General features: G+C 38.1%; 2 protein-coding genes across 3 annotated transcripts; one reads left to right on the forward strand and one right to left on the reverse strand.

Annotated features, from left to right (window-relative positions):
- Window positions 1-1074: 1074 nt before the first annotated feature.
- Window positions 1075-8353, reverse strand: LOC110751707 (hydroxymethylglutaryl-CoA lyase, mitochondrial-like). Of its 2 annotated transcripts, none has more exons than XM_021952212.2 (8): window positions 8200-8353; window positions 7905-8100; window positions 7636-7815; window positions 6024-6104; window positions 5770-5933; window positions 4942-5078; window positions 4302-4417; window positions 1075-1647 (listed from the first exon to the last, which is right to left on the reverse strand). In XM_021952212.2, exons 2-8 carry the CDS (start codon window positions 8088-8090, stop codon window positions 1399-1401), a joined length of 1113 nt encoding a protein of 370 aa, XP_021807904.2. In that variant the 5' UTR covers window positions 8091-8100; window positions 8200-8353; the 3' UTR covers window positions 1075-1398. The 2 variants fall into 2 exon arrangements, with proteins under 2 accessions (XP_021807904.2, XP_088100517.1); XM_088244391.1 differs by having other exon boundaries at window positions 7905-8108; window positions 8200-8337.
- A 1474-nt stretch (window positions 8354-9827) lies between these two features.
- Window positions 9828-10886, forward strand: LOC148293090 (uncharacterized). Its single transcript, XM_088244578.1, has one exon. It carries the CDS (start codon window positions 9828-9830, stop codon window positions 10884-10886), a length of 1059 nt encoding a protein of 352 aa, XP_088100704.1.
- The last annotated feature ends 5339 nt before the right edge of the window (window positions 10887-16225 follow it).

The following is a 16225-nucleotide window of genomic DNA, read 5'->3' on the forward strand; positions in this document are numbered from 1 at the left end:
AAACTAAGCTTTGCTCCTCTCACTCCAACACCGAAAAAGCAGAAAAAATGAGGCTAATTAATTTGGAAATTTCGTAATCCAATATTAAAATTTACGAGCAATTTGGTTGGAGAAGCCGTTGCTAGGCCTTGAGTGGAACATCTTTTCCACCACATATTAAACTTGAAAAAGGGAAAAAAAAATTGAAAGCAAACTTTTTTTATTTTATAAAAAATGTGCTAACAACAATAACTTGTAAGTTGTGCTTGAACTTTTCACATAGACACGTAGAATGTAAATTGTCCTTAATTGTTACAAAATAGTGTTGGCCGTTAAAAAAAAATGGAATGTAAGTTTATGTGTCATCGAAAAGTATTGAATCTCAAAGCTACTTTTCTTTAATTATATATATATAATTGGCTCTAGTGGACGAAAATATCCCTATACGTTAAGGGTGGCCCGGTCTATTTAAATTCGTACCACTATGTTATTTGGGTTGGATTGAACTGGCTGGTTTAATTAATCGAGTCATGCCGTACTAGCCAAATCCACATTAATCCGAGTTGCGCTTGTGCCGTGCTTGGGTCGAGCCTTTGCTTGGCCCATTTAACTTGAATTTCTTTTATTAAAAAAAGAAACTCATGTTGGCATATTAAAAAAAGAAACTCATGTTAGAAAAAAAAAATATAATATGTTCATACTTTTTTTATATGTAATATGAAACTAAAAATTGAGAATTTATTTATTGAGGATTTAATATGGGACTAAAAATTGAGAATTTATTGTAGTATTTATTTAATATGAAAATATATGATTTGTTGGAAAAAGAAGCCACCAAATCAAAGTCCATATATGTCGATCTAAGGGTAGGAGGCTACGAGATTGTAGTGTTCTAATATTTTTGTTAAGCATGGGGATTTTCAAGGTTTTTGAATGTTTCACTGTTTGAGGGTTCTGCCCTTCTATATGTACATCAGAGCTAACACTACAAACTAAAGCTACTAGCCCACCCCTGACCGATCAAAATTGACCATTAAGATGAACAAAAAGGAGTGGAGTTAGAACAAGATGAATCTCGAATGGAATGACTAGGACTTTCTTGTCAATCCTTTTCAAAATATTATATTCCATAAATCACCAGCATACAACATCCTTCTCAATCACTTTTACCCATGTCAGTCTTTGGTCTTCATCTAGTCCTCTTCGATTTTCCAAATTTATTCACTTTATTATTTCGCCAGCGTACTTTGATTTTTACATTTCACATCACGAAAATGTCTCAAAGTAACTGCCCCTCTTGGCTCTTGATTTCAGATATGCACTTCATTGCCCCCCAACACTTATGCTCAATCAGCTTGTTATATCCTATGAATTGGAGCTCTGTCCTACATAATGTTACAGAATGGAGAGGTAAGTACCTCATAGCTTAGAAGCATGAGCTGTAACTTTACTCATGGCAACTGCTGTCTTCGAACCAGATGAGCGCCCCAAGTGCTTGCAGATAAAGTCCCCAGCCAACATGAGCCTTTTAAGATCTACGTTCGTCTTCACTCCAAGTCCATTTAGCATGTACACGACATCCTCCGTGGCAACATTTCCAGAAGCCCCTTTGGCATATGGACAACCCCCAAGACCTGAGACTGATGAATCCACTGTGCTGATCCCCATCTGCAAAGATGAAAAATTGTCATTGCAATTCTATTGCCTTAAAATATTATGAGATAGTTGGAAATCTGAAATTATGGTCGTTAGAATCACACATTAACACAAAAGGGAATCAGTTTGGGATTTTTCATTGCTCAAACTCAAACTCTAAACAATTGAAGCTTCAGCTATAGCTTATTTACAATGTAAGATGTTCAGTTTGCAAATGAAGGTTCTTCCCCTCGTATAGCAGAACATCATATTTTTCTGGATGGTATTCAGAGTTCAGATCTTTTTAAATTTTGTCTTTTCTCCTTTTATATTCCATATAAGACAATTCTAACATATGTTCTTTCTTGAGAAGCCAACTACTTCATGCACACAATTTTAAATATCACTTAGTAGCTAACTCCCACCACAGTTCCACAATTAATGTCAGGAGAGTGTCACAAGTATAATCTAGCTCTACCAAATGCCAGAGAGACTCACAGCACTCACATATAAGGGTGATGAGTCAGGTTGGCTGGCGTATGGTGTTTGTCTGTTTCACAAGTATTCGACATTTCAACTAATTGGGCAACAAGAAGACAACACTAATTACTAATGTATTTAATTTTCGCTAACCTCAACACAACATGATTATTGAACAAACAACAAGGCACAACACATGTAGCATGCAGGTGAGTCAAGTCATAATGAGGTTAGATGATTAACTACCCAACTCAGCACTTTTATTCATTATAATTCACTTGACCAAATTAATGCAAACATCATTTTAGGTACCTGTTTAAACAATACCTATTAATTCAAAATTAGTTTGACATGGTACGCTGGGTCATTCGTCTCATAAAGTCATGTTGTATTTAGGGTCCAACAAAATGTTGTCTTCTAGGCTTTTACTTCAAAATCCTTTTGTCGTGGATGTGCACTGAGAAGGTCCACACATCTCCTATGTACTGATGATTTTACTCACTTGCGGTATCCTAAGATTAGAAAATCCAAGGCTCCTAAACATTTTAATACCTTTCTTGCATTCCCTAAAGGTTGCTTTGGTTGTTTTTTGAAATCTTTTTGAAGTAATTGGGATTAGAGTGACATTATTTTGCAATGTCATTGGGGTTCACTGCCATCACTCCTGTTGTCACACACTAGAATAAGAATGGTACTGCTGAACTAAAGCTTCGCCATATTACTCAGATAGCTTCTACATTTCTCAGTTAAGTTGTGCCTTCCTCAATCTTGGTTGAAGCAATTTCAATTGAAGTCCATCTTATGAATCTCCTCCCCAGTTTGTCTCCCCTTATTGATCTCCATCCCACACTCGTCTTCCCGTCTTAAAAAACATCCATAGTTCTCATCTTCACGAGGGGATAAAATGATTGTAGTTTCACACAACTGGCAAGGTATATCATCCCTTATCATGCCTTGGCTGCTTAAATTTCTATATCCTAAGCCAACCACAACCCATACTGTCATTAGTTTGGTAGTCAATTTGGGATGATCCTCCACTAGTTATATGAATTGCATAGCTTCATTAGACTATGTTCATGACTCAGCCTTTGCAGTTTGTAGATTCCTAGACTCTCCCAACCATGTTTTCCAACTTCACAAGGCTATTTATGGGCCAAAACTGGCTCCTTGTGCCTGGTTTCCATGGTTTAGCTCCTTGATCATCTACTGTGTTTTCAGAGTCAAGCAGATAACTCCATGTTTGTGTTTTGACATCCATAATAAATGGTCCTCTTCTTGTTTGTTGATGACATTAGGATCACTATGTACGTGGAGACACCCTGTTTACTCTCCTCATTTACCTCCAGTTTTTGATAAAATGATCTTGGCCCTCTTCATTATCTTCTGGGACGAGAGGTGCATTGCCTGAGTTCTGTCCTTTACATCTCCAATCTAAGTATACTGTTGACTTCTTGTGTTGCAATTCTATGATTGAGTGAAAAGAAACATCCAGAATACCTTTGAGTGATAACAGCTTTCCTCACTAGAGCGTGATCCACTTTTAGATGCTATTGAGTACTGTCACCTAGTTGACTCATTGCCTTTACTATTTAAGATGTTGCTCAACTTATGGGCACCTCGAACTCCACATCTTGGCCCTATTAAGCGCATTCTGCAGTATTGCAAAGGAACTACTGATTGACTTTCAATCCTATATACATGCTTGCACTAACTTCATTGAGCATGATTATCACTTTATTAATGTGAGCATGTACTCTATGTCAGTCAATCTGTCCAGCGTGTATATCAGACTATCAATTTCTTGACTAAAGGGCTTCACAAGCACTACTATGTGCTTTTGCACTCCAAACTCGTCCTCTCTTGACTACCGAGTTGGGAGGGGAGTACTAGCGTATTAGGTAGCCTCCTTATTTGTCTCTTGATTAGTGCACTTCATTATAATAATTGCCTTCACAACTTTTCTTATAGTTATTCCTGTAACTAGTATATAATCTCATTTCAGATGAACACAACCACTCATAAATTCCCAAAACCTTACAAACACAAACTGTTTATTGATAGTTTTAATTTGGTCAAATTTCAGCACGAACACAATTGCAGAACACTAACCCTTTAGTTTTGTCTATTTGAGTCGTATCAATAATTGCCACACCTGCCTACATATGGTTTAATTTTCATGCTAAATTCAAGATGCAAAGTGTAATTACCTGGAGTGATGCAAGTATGTTTGAAAGAGCTTGCCCATAAGTGTCATGATAATGGACAGCAAGCTTGTCAGTGGGGACCACATCAGTAACAGCTTCAAGCATTGGAATGACAGTACCTGGAGGAAAAAAAATTAACAAGCAAATACATAGAAACCCATGACAAAGTTTACAGTAGCTCTGACAGTTGGCCAGAAAACCCACATAGCATGAAAGCTTATACAGTTTAATTTACTTATTTGTTATATCCATTTTGTTAATGCACTTAGAGAGTAGTTAGGAGGTCATAAAGAGATGCTAAAGGTACATAGGGCTGGAATAGACGTTAAATTCAAGGCACAATCAATTGCCAGGCTGTGCCTATTCTAAGCTATTTTATAAGTGCATCAGATGCTTTTGTTTGCTTTTCTAGTTGGGAGAGTTAGTCCTAGAGTTCGATAGATGCAACATCTTGCATGTTTAAATCCAACCAATTGATTGTAAGGTACAGTATAGAAAGGACCAAGTGCACTCTATAACTGTCTAATAATCAGTTTAGCAAGGTACATGGGAACTACAAGTTTTGGAAGATAAATTCAAGATGCAAAACAATTATATCAACAACCAACTAAATGAACAAGATCAAAGGCTTCACTAGAATTACCTGGAGTACCAACACCAATCGTATCACCGAGAGAAATGTCAGAGCAACCCATATCATAAAGTTTTTTGGCCACATATGCTACTTGTGATGGGAGTACTGTTCCTTCCACTGGACACCCCACAACACATGATATGTACCTAACAAGATTACAGAGTATTACATTGTCGTACTGCTTCTAAACTATATAACGTTACTCCTGCATGATTTAAAAGCAGTGACCATAAATAATTATAAATGTAAGCATTTGAAACTCAAAAGTTTTGTCCCCAGAAATATTCATAATATTCACCAATAATATATTATAGACAATACAGACAAAAGAAAGGAGGTTAGTAAGTGTAGAATATCATGAAAATTTGCATTTTAATATTTGTGGGTCAGGCTGGAATTGAAAATTAACATAATTTTTTTGTACTCAGTCTAAAATCATTGTCATAATTCCAGAAACAAAATTGAGTGCTGTAATTTAAAAGGTAGCAATGACTGAAGGGGATAGAATTAAAAATCATCCTTGATGACCTTCTACCACTTTACAGAATCATAAGTAATAAGGCCAATAAGTGGTCCCAGGGGGGCAAAAAAAAAAAACAAAGAGCCCAGTCCTTAATACTACAAATCTCTTCTTCAAATAGTCTGTTAAAAAGAAACTTCTATGCTTATTTCAATCTGTTTATATTAACAGGATTCAAGGAATATACTATTCTGAAAGAAAGTAATTAGTTTTAGTCGGAGTACACAACACCCCTCCCCCCTATGCACACACACACAAAAGAAAAGGGAAGTTAAAAAGATATACCCACAAAAGAAAAGGGAAGTTAGAAGATATACCCACGAACAGGAATTGAAAGCTTTGTAGCAGCAGTAGCAACATCATGGTAACGAATGAGACTATCTTCAATACTGCAATTTATATTTGATTTTGAAAAAGACTCAGAAGCTGAGGCAAAGATGGCAACTTCCTTTGCACCAGCAGCAACAGCCGCCTCAAATCCCTATAAGAAAGCTCTACACAATATGAATAAGTCTCACATCTTCTTATTATCAGTTTATAATGTTTTGTTTCGCACCAACAAAGTGCTTACTTTAAGATTAGGAGTTAAGACTGGAAATCTAACACCTTCAACATTCCGAATCGCCTTCATTACATCTTTTGCATCTGCCAGCTGCAATTGATGTAAAAAAAATACAGGCATGAGAAAACATATCCAATAAGAATCTGATTTTAAAGATGCTCTAAACTTTTTTTATACAGATGAAAATTTGATTAGGTTTCACAAAGGCACAACAGAAGTATACAAACAGTGTAAAAAAGAAAGGAAAATAAAAGAAAGAAAAGCTAAAATATAGAGGGAGCTAGAAATCAAAGAATTAATTACTGAGAAGTGGCAGACATGAAAAAGCCACAAAAACAAAGTATCTGAAAATTGTCTTACACTAAAAAATTGGAAGCTAAAATCCATAAATGTTCCAGCTCCTTTCCAAACACATGCACCAGATCAAACATAAAGGTATTGTTGTTGCTAACAAACTTTTCTTGACACTAAGGTGATGGATCACACATAGACGGCACCATAACCAATGCATCATATACAATCAAAATGATAGAATGATATAGCGAAGGAACCAACAAGATGATTTAAGCCAAATGAAAAGAAAATTGATTATATTTGAAACTTCTTCTTTTCAAGAATGAAGGTGCAATAGCATCTTTGTCAATTCTAGTTTTGAAAATTATTTGACCTGTGAATATTAGGCGCATGAACAAAGATTGTAAACAACTACCAGATGTTTTGTAAGATAAGAAATTTGTTCTAATAAAAACTACATTTTGTAAAAGAGAAAAAGATCAAATTGAGATCATGTTTAATAACCAGTTCACAACCATTGAAGATCTAGTTACAAGGAGAAACTTTATCACAATCAGCATTTTTCTTTAAAAGAAACCACAATTTTACATATAGAAAAACAGAAAGTACATCGGTGAACAGCCTTATCTGTGATAAGAAACCATAATTTTATATCACAATCAGCATTGAACAGCCTTATCTGTGTAATTGTTATTTCAATAAACACAAGAAGGATTGAAGACTAATAATTTTATATTTACATGTACTGTCAACCTTCTATAACCCTTCTCCTTTATTATGGCTTAGGACATAGTTGATATTAAATGTGTGTGAGAGGGGAGGGGAGGGGAGGGGAGGGGAGCTGTGGTGAGTGTGAGGGTGTTGGTTAGGTAGGAGAGAGAGATTGGCATCTTTATATTATATTACTCCTTTTACTTAACCTAACAACTCCAAAGCACATTCTTTAATAGTCCATGATCCATATACGCCCTGCATATTTCAAGTCTGTCCTTAGTCCTTAAGTCTCTTGACGTTTTTATAGTGTGACCATCTTCAATTATCCAGGATATAATTTTTGCCACACAATTCTAAATGCATTCTAGCTCTTTCGACAACACAAATTCAACCAAAATGACTAGTGAGGCCTTTTTCCTAACTGGTCAAAATGCAATCCTCAGTAAAATTTTAGTTCGCTCAATGAATGTCTCACCATTATCCTTGGGTTCCTTAACTGCTTGGTAATATTTTCTCCAACATATACCCTCAGAGGCATGCAACAAGAACATTAGTAACTGAATAGCGACCCAATGCCATTTTATAAACAAAATAGACACAAAAAAACGAGTACCTGCGGAACCCATTTGGGTGAGACAAAACTTGTAGCCTCAACAACATCCAATCCTGAAGCAACCAGCATTTCAATCAATTTAACCTTCACAGCAGTAGGAACAATGTGCTTCTCATTCTGAAGTCCATCCCTTGGACCAACTTCCACTATCTTCACAAATTCTGGAATGTTTTTCAACAGCTGATGGATCATACAAATTAACAGATTATCAGAAAGAATTTAATCAAAAACCCAATTTAATCAAATGGGTACAACCATAAGACACGAACATTACTGATTGGCTCCTTTGTGGAACTTTGATTCCAATTGGAGCTTAAACGACGAATTGACGAATATGAAGCCTCAAGGCCCTCAACATCATTACCAGCTGCCCTAAAAAACCCACCAAATCCTGACACTGCTCCGTTCTTACACACAATCCTCATTTGTCTTGACATCTCATGCAAAGCAAACATTGCATTGAATCTACAACGCTAAACGAAACATGTTAAAAGCTCTAAAACTTTCAAAACACAAACATGAAAAGGAAAGAAATGATTTTCGAATTGAATTAAAGCCGCTAACCTCAATTAGACGAGATTCTAGTAGTTTGCTGGGTGTGGCACGGTCGCAGGTAGGCAATTGGGGACGAAAGAGCTCTTGTGTGCAGGGAGACGATGTGGATGACGAGGGTAATTTGGTAAAACAATAAGGGGTGTATTCAATTGGGATTTTAAAAGACTATTTAGGGATAAAAAAGTGTATTTAAGCAAAATGTAATGACTTATAAGATTTTGTTATAAATAGTGGAAGTGGAGCCCACAATCAATTATGAAGTTTGAAAATGAGGCAAAAATTTCACTGTACACTCACGGATGAAAGTGATGGTTTGAAATTGAGGCAGAAACTTTGCACTGTACACTCACGAGAAAACTTCAGAAGCGCCTATAAATAAGCCGGTTCGTTCATTTGTAATGTACACCATCAGAAGAGAAGAAAGAAAAGGAGAGTGAGATTTGAATACTATTGAGTGAGTTTCTATTTGAGAGGAAATTCAATCTGTGCAAACGCCACAAGAAAATATATAATTCCACTATCATTTTTCAGTGGTAATTCCATACTCTAATTATTTTATTTTATAACACGTTATCAGCACGATAGTCTCTCCACTGTTAAATTTTCTCAGCTCAACACTATGTGGTTATTCCTCTTTCTCCTCTCCGTCATATGTCTCCTCTCACTCTACTACTACGATGACATGCAAACTTTCTTTTTTGTGTTCTCACAATTTTTGTGTTGTTTCATCCATGTTTGCTTAATTTATTTCTTTGTAATATAATTTGGAATGGCACGGTTTTATACCTCATTCTGTTGTTTTATGGTGGTGTAATTTTCATTACCCATCGCATTGTAACACAAATCATCATATAATATTATAGTATGATTTTTTTTTTTAATGCATACATATTATTTCATATAAGGCCCACGTAAACTTTACTGGACTATGATAATATACTATTATATTATATCATTTGATTGTGGTCTTAATAAGAACCCACCAATAACATTATGAACGGTTTCACCTCATATATTTTTAAGTGGTGGTTTTATTCCCACACTTATTTTATTTACTGTATGGTGTAGGTTTATTACCCATATGGCAGTATTTATTTAAAGTGTGGAGCGGGTTTATCGTCCACACAACTGCCTTTTATTTCTTTTATTAAAAGTATGGAGCAGGATTAGTGCCCATACCAGCACGTTTACTTTATAGCACATTTACTTTTATTTAAAGTATGGTGCGGGATTAACGTCCATACAGCAAGCAATTTACTTTATGCATTTACTTTATCGCACGTTTACTTTACCGCACATTTACTTTTATTTAAAGTATGGTGCGGGATTAACGTCCATACAGCAAGCAATTTACTTTATGAATTTACTTTACTGCACATTTACTTTCATTCAAAGTATGGTGCGGGTTTATCGTCCATACCAGCAAATTTATAGCACTTTATTTTTATAACCAACTAAAATAAGGGCCTGGAGTTCCTCAAACAATTATAGGGCCTGAAGTTCCTATTAATAAATGGCTTAATGTCCCAGATCCCGAATCTGAAATTTTGAGTAAAATAATTTTGGCATGAAGTTCAAAAATATATTAAGCCTGAAGATTATTGCGAATTCTAATGCATCTCATTCTTCTTTTGAAGATGGCAAATCTGGCTAAATTGGAATTCGCTGCCCTAGAGCTTTCTGGGGACAATTACCTATCATGGGTCCTGGATGCCAAGATCCATCTGCGTGCTAATGGCCTTGGCAAAGCCATTGAAGATGGAAGTGATGCATCACCTGAGGAAAATGCGAAGGCCATGATTTTCCTTCGCCGCCACATTCATGAAGCGCTGAAGAGCGAATATGTGGTGATTGATGAACCATTAGTCCTGTGGAAAGCCTTGTGTGAGAGATACAATCATCAGAAGACGGTGACTCTCCCAAAAGCTAGATATGAATGGACACACTTGAGATTTCAAGACTTCAAGACAATGTCCGAATACAACTCAGCTATGCACAGGATCACCTCCCTTATGAAATTATGTGGTGAAAATATATCTGAGGAAGATATGCTCGAAAAAACTCTGAGTACATTTCATGCCTCAAATGCGCTTCTGCAACAGCAATATAGGCATAGTAGTTTCATAAAGTACTCAGAACTTGTATCTTGCCTCTTGCTAGCAGAGCAGAACAACGAGCTTTGGTTGAAAAATCACCAATCTCGCCCAACAGGCTCAGCACCACTTCTTGAAATAAATGTTGCATCTCGGGAAGTGAATGCCACCTCATCTCGTGGCAGTATCCACAAACGTTGGCGAGGAGGCAAACGTGGCCGATGGCAAGGGAGTAGAAAAGATCGTGGTGCTCACTCATACAGCTTGGGGCCAAGAAACAATCCACCCATGAATGGCAAAAATGCACCCAGAAATAAGGGAAAAACACAAACAAGCTATGTGCCTAGAAATGATGAAAGAGCTTGTTACAGATGTGGTGCAAAGGGACATTGGATGCGTACATGTCGTACGCCGAGGCACTTGGCGGATCTTTATCAAACTTCACTTAGAAACAGAAAAGTGGAGACAAATTATGTTGCACTAGATCCGCCAGCCATAGACGGCTCATTGGAAATATCGCGTCGTTTAGACAAGACGCATCTAGATGTTTCCGATTTTGTTACTGAAAGGGGGAATGAAATTTATGGGTCCGAACTGGATTAAATTCCTTCATGTACCATTTGTATTATCTGAAGCACTGTTTATTTTCCTTTCTGCCTTCAATAAAAATGGCAATGTTTTGAATGATTGTTGATTCAACTTATTTTATTTGAAGGCATGGATGTAAATTATGGATGCCCCCAAAACAAGAGCTCTAGCAAAGATATTTGTCTTGCAGACAGTGCAACTACTCATACAATCCTTCGAGATCGAAAGTATTTCTCAAAATTGATGCTTACAAAAGCAAAGGTAACAACCATATCAGGACCTACAGATCTGATTGAAGGCTCAGGCATAGCCCAAGTTATGTTACCAAATGGGACAATACTGTCCATTCAAGATGCCTTGTATTCATCTAACTCCAGAAGAAATCTGTTGAGTTTCAAAGATATTCGTTTGAATGGTTACCATGTTGAAACAAAGAATGAGAAAAACATGGAATATCTTTGTATTACTTCCAATGATACCCAGAAGCGTATATTGGAAAAGCTTTGTGCGCTCCCATCAGGGTTGTACTATACAACCATATGGACAATTGAGGCACATAGTGTCATGGATCAAAAGTCCATTGACTCAAATACTTTCAAGCTTTGGCATGACCGGTTGGGTCATCCTGGACCCACCATGATACGTAGGATCATTACCAACTCTGAAGGACATCCCTTATTGACAAAACATATTATGGTATCAAATGACAGCTTTTGTCAAGCTTGTTCACAAGGGAAGTTGGTAATCAGACCATCACAACCAAAGGTTGATATTGAATCCCCATCATGTTTACAGAGAATTCAAGGGGACATTTGTGGGCCTATTCATCCTCCATGTGGACCATTTCGGTACTTTATGGTTTTGGTGGATGCATCTACCCGATGGTCACATGTTTGCCTTTTGTCCACTCGGAATATGGCATTTGCTAGGCTCTTGGCTCAGATAATTAAATTACGAGCCCAATTCCCAGATTATCCCATCAAGTCAATTAGACTCGATAATGCTGGTGAATTTACATCTCAGACTTTTGATGATTACTGCATGTCGTTAGGCATTGACATTGAACATCCTGTTCCCCATGTTCATACTCAAAATGGCTTGGCAGAAGCTTTGATTAAGCGTCTTCAATTGATAGCACGCACATTGCTAATGAGAACAAAGTTGCCAGTTTCTGCTTGGGGATATGCCATTTTACATGCAGCATCTCTGGTGCGGTTGAGGCCCGTCGCCAACAATCAATATTCTCTAATACAGCTTGTGTTGGGTAATCAACCAAATGTTTCACATTTAAGAGTCTTTGGTTGTGCGGTTTATGTGCCTATTGCACCACCGCAACGTACTAAGATGGGCCCTCAACGCAGATTGGGAATTTATGTTGGCTTTGATTCACCATCTATCATCAGATATCTGGAGCCCTTGACTGGTGATATCTTTAGGGCACGATTCGTGGATTGTCATTTTGATGAGACAATTTTTCCATTATTAGGGGGAGAAAAATCTGTTCTTAAAGAACAAGGCAAACTCGTTCATGAAGAACGACGTGAATTATCATGGGATGTACCCACTTTGCTTCATCTCGATCCTCGTACCGCTCAATGCGAAAACGAAGTGAGAAGGATCGTTCACCTCCAAAGCATTGCGAATCAGATGCCAGATGCATTTAATGATGCAACGAAAGTGATGAAATCACATATCCCAGCTGCAAATGCACCTGCAAGGATTGATGTTCATAATAAAGAAGGCAATGCGCCAGCAACCGGCTCATCTGTTGCACGCTTGAAGCGTGGTAGACCACTAGGCTCAAAGGACTCAGTTCCTCGAAAGAGGAAGTTGATGGCCAAAATGAATGCAAATGAAATAAATGGAGAGCCCATAATTCATGTTTCAAATTCCCCCCATGAGGGACGGGTACTTCCTGAGAAGGAAAATGTCCTTGATGAGACACGTGCTCCTGAAGTGGTAGCTGTACCTGAAAGCCAAGAAATCTCCATAAATTATGCATCCACTAATGAATTGTGGAACAGAAATGAGATAATCATCGATAATATATTTGCATTCTTAGTGGCTACTGAGATCATAAAAGTTGATGATGTTGAGCCTTGCTCCATTGATGAATGCACACAGAGACAGGATTGGCCTAAATGGAAAGATGCAATCCAGGCAGAATTAGACTCTTTGGAAAAAAGGAGTGTTTTTGGACCTATTGTTCCAACCCCACTTAATGTGAACCCTGTAGGTTACAAGTGGGTATTTACAAGAAAGCGCAATGAGAACAATGAGATTGCAAGGTATAAAGCACGACTTGTTGCGCAAGGTTTTTCACAAAGGCCTGGAATTGATTATGTGGAAACATACTCCCCAGTAATGGACGCAATTACGTTCCGTTACTTGATAAGCTTAGCGGTTTCAGAAAAACTTGAAATGAGACTTATGGATGTCATTACCGCATATCTGTATGGAGAGTTGGATACAGACATATACATGAAAGTCCCAGAAGGACTTAAGCTGCCCGATGCAGCCAGTAATAAACCACGGGCCATGTTCTCAATCAAATTGAGAAGATCATTATATGGGTTAAAACAATCTGGGCGAATGTGGTATAATCGTCTCAGCAAGTATTTACTGAAGGAAGGATACACAAATGATCCTGTCTGCCCATGTGTGTTTATTAAGAAATCAGAGTCTGGATTTGCAATAGTGGCAGTCTATGTTGATGATATGAATCTAATTGGAACTCCTAAAGAGCTCCAAAAGACTGCTGATTATCTCAAACGCGAATTTGAGATGAAAGATCTTGGAAAGACAAAATATTGTCTTAGCCTACAGATTGAGCACAGTGCTGATGGAATTTTGGTGCATCAATCAAATTATACTGAAAAATTATTAAAGAGGTTTGGCATGGATAAAGCCCATCCACTTAGCACTCCGATGATCGTTCGGTCGCTCGACACTAAGAAAGATCCATATCGTCCAAAAGGGGATGATGAAATGGTCCTTGGTTCAGAAGTACCATATCTTAGTGCAATAGGTGCTTTAATGTATTTAGCACAATGTACTAGACCTGACATAGCATTTTCAGTAAATTTGTTAGCAAGATACAGCTCTGCTCCAACAAGTCGACATTGGACCGGTGTTAAACATATTCTACGATATCTTCGTGGAACGACCGACATGGGCTTATTCTATTCCAGTGAATTGACCAATGCCCCGAGTATTGTTGGGTATGCTGATGCAGGATATCTCTCTGATCCACATCAAGGACGCTCACAAACTGGGTATGTATTTACATGTGGAGGAACTGCAATCTCATGGCGCTCAACAAAGCAAACGTTGGTAGCCACATCTTCCAATCACTCAGAAATACTTGCCCTCCATGAAGCCAGTCGTGAATGCGTTTGGTTAAGATCAATGATTCATTACATTCGAAGCACCTGTGCTTTGCCCTCAGCAACGGACACTCCAACCATTCTAAATGAAGACAATGCAGCTTGTATTGCTCAAATCACAGGAGGGTACATCAAGGGTGACCGGACCAAGCACATATCACCAAAGTTTTTCTACACGCATGAGCTTCAGAAGAATCAAGAAATCAAAGTCAGACAAATCCGTTCAAGCGATAACTTGGCAGATCTCTTCACCAAGTCTTTACCCAAGTGCACATTCCAGAAGCTAGTACATGGCATCGGATTACGACAACTCTGCAAGCAATCAAGTTGGAGCATGCAAAATCAGGGGGAGCATTCAAGAGTCCTCTAACACAGGACATAAGCGCGTTGTACTCTTTTTCCTTCGACTAGGGTTTTTCCCACTGGGTTTTTCCTAGCAAGGTTTTAACGAGGCAACATGTGTGCACTTCACATTACTCTAATGTCCCAAGTAAGGTTGTACTCTTTTTCCTTCGCTTCGGTTTTTTCCACTGGGTTTTTCCAGGCAAGGTTTTAATGAGGCAACTAATCTAGGGATATGTGGTCTCCAAGGGGGAGTGTTATAAATAGTGGAAGTGGAGCCCACAATCAATTATGAAGTTTGAAAATGAGGCAAAAATTTCACTGTACACTCACGGATGAAAGTGATGGTTTGAAATTGAGGCAGAAACTTTGCACTGTACACTCACGAGAAAACTTCAGAAGCGCCTATAAATAGGCCTGTTCGTTCATTTGTAATGTACACCATCAGAAGAGAAGAAAGAAAAGGAGAGTGAGATTTGAATACTATTGAGTGAGTTTCTATTTGAGAGGAAATTCAATCTGTGCAAACGCCACAAGAAAAGATATAATTCCACTATCATTTTTCAGTGGTAATTCCATACTCTAATTATTTTATTTTATAACAGATTTTATTTTTAGATTTTTATAATTCAAAATTTTTTACTTATGGATTTTAAAATATTCAAATCTTATGATTCATAAGATTTGTAAAGACCAAATGGCTCAGAATAGATTAACCCTTTTGGAATTTAAAAAGACACAGCCGTGTTCTCTCTAACCCTAGCAGAGAAACAAAACCTCCAACCTCTTCAGCGCCGCATCTTGGGGGGGAGGTGGTCTACCCCTCCTCCCCTCCCCTCCCCTCTTCCTCTTCCTCTTCCTCCCTGAAACAAACTTCTCTCCTTCTCCCCCTTTTTCCAATCTGGTGGGATGAAGACCATGGGTATGATTTTTCCTATCACTACCATCTTTACACTGCAGATCCTGCTCCATATCGACCCAAAATCCATGGCTCATCTGGATTCCTTCACATCCCCTTCGATCTGGCCTCATCCTTGGTTAGTAGCTGCAAATTGTGAACGCACTTTGGCGCGTATTTATTGGAAGGTGTGTAGAGCTCTAGCTCGGGTGCTTGCGCCACCTCCTTCCAGGTTCTTGGTTCTTTCCCTCTTTGATGTGGAATGGGTTTTCTCATTCTCTATTTGTTGGCTGCTGTCTTTTGGATGTATTGGTTGGGTTAACTCTGGATCTGTTAGTGAATCTCGGGGGGGCTATGTTTTGAGGGATGTTTGGCTTGGTTTGCTGACCTATGGGTGTTCGGTTCTTCATGGTGGTGATTGGTGGTTTGTCCATCTACAGTCGTGGAGTCTCTCTTTGCTGGTGGTGGCGGCTTGGAGGTTCTCTTTGGTTGTGGCGGCTAGGTTTACTGTGGTTTATTTTATGTATGTTATGTTTAATGTGGGCTTAATGCTGATAGTGGGCGTAATGCCTCTTTGTGGGCTATATGCCTTTATGTGGGCTACATGCCTTTTTGTTTGCCTTGGACGTTTTAGTTTTTGGCTCGGGAACATGATTTTCATGCTATACTGTACTGGTTTTAGCTAGATTTGTTCCTGCTTGTTCTGTTAGTTTCCTGGCTGATGCTTT

Source organism: Prunus avium, chromosome 7 (genome assembly GCF_965620075.1).
Source record: "Prunus avium chromosome 7, drPruAviu1.hap1.1, whole genome shotgun sequence".
In the NCBI taxonomy this organism is placed as follows: Eukaryota; Viridiplantae; Streptophyta; class Magnoliopsida; order Rosales; family Rosaceae; genus Prunus; species Prunus avium.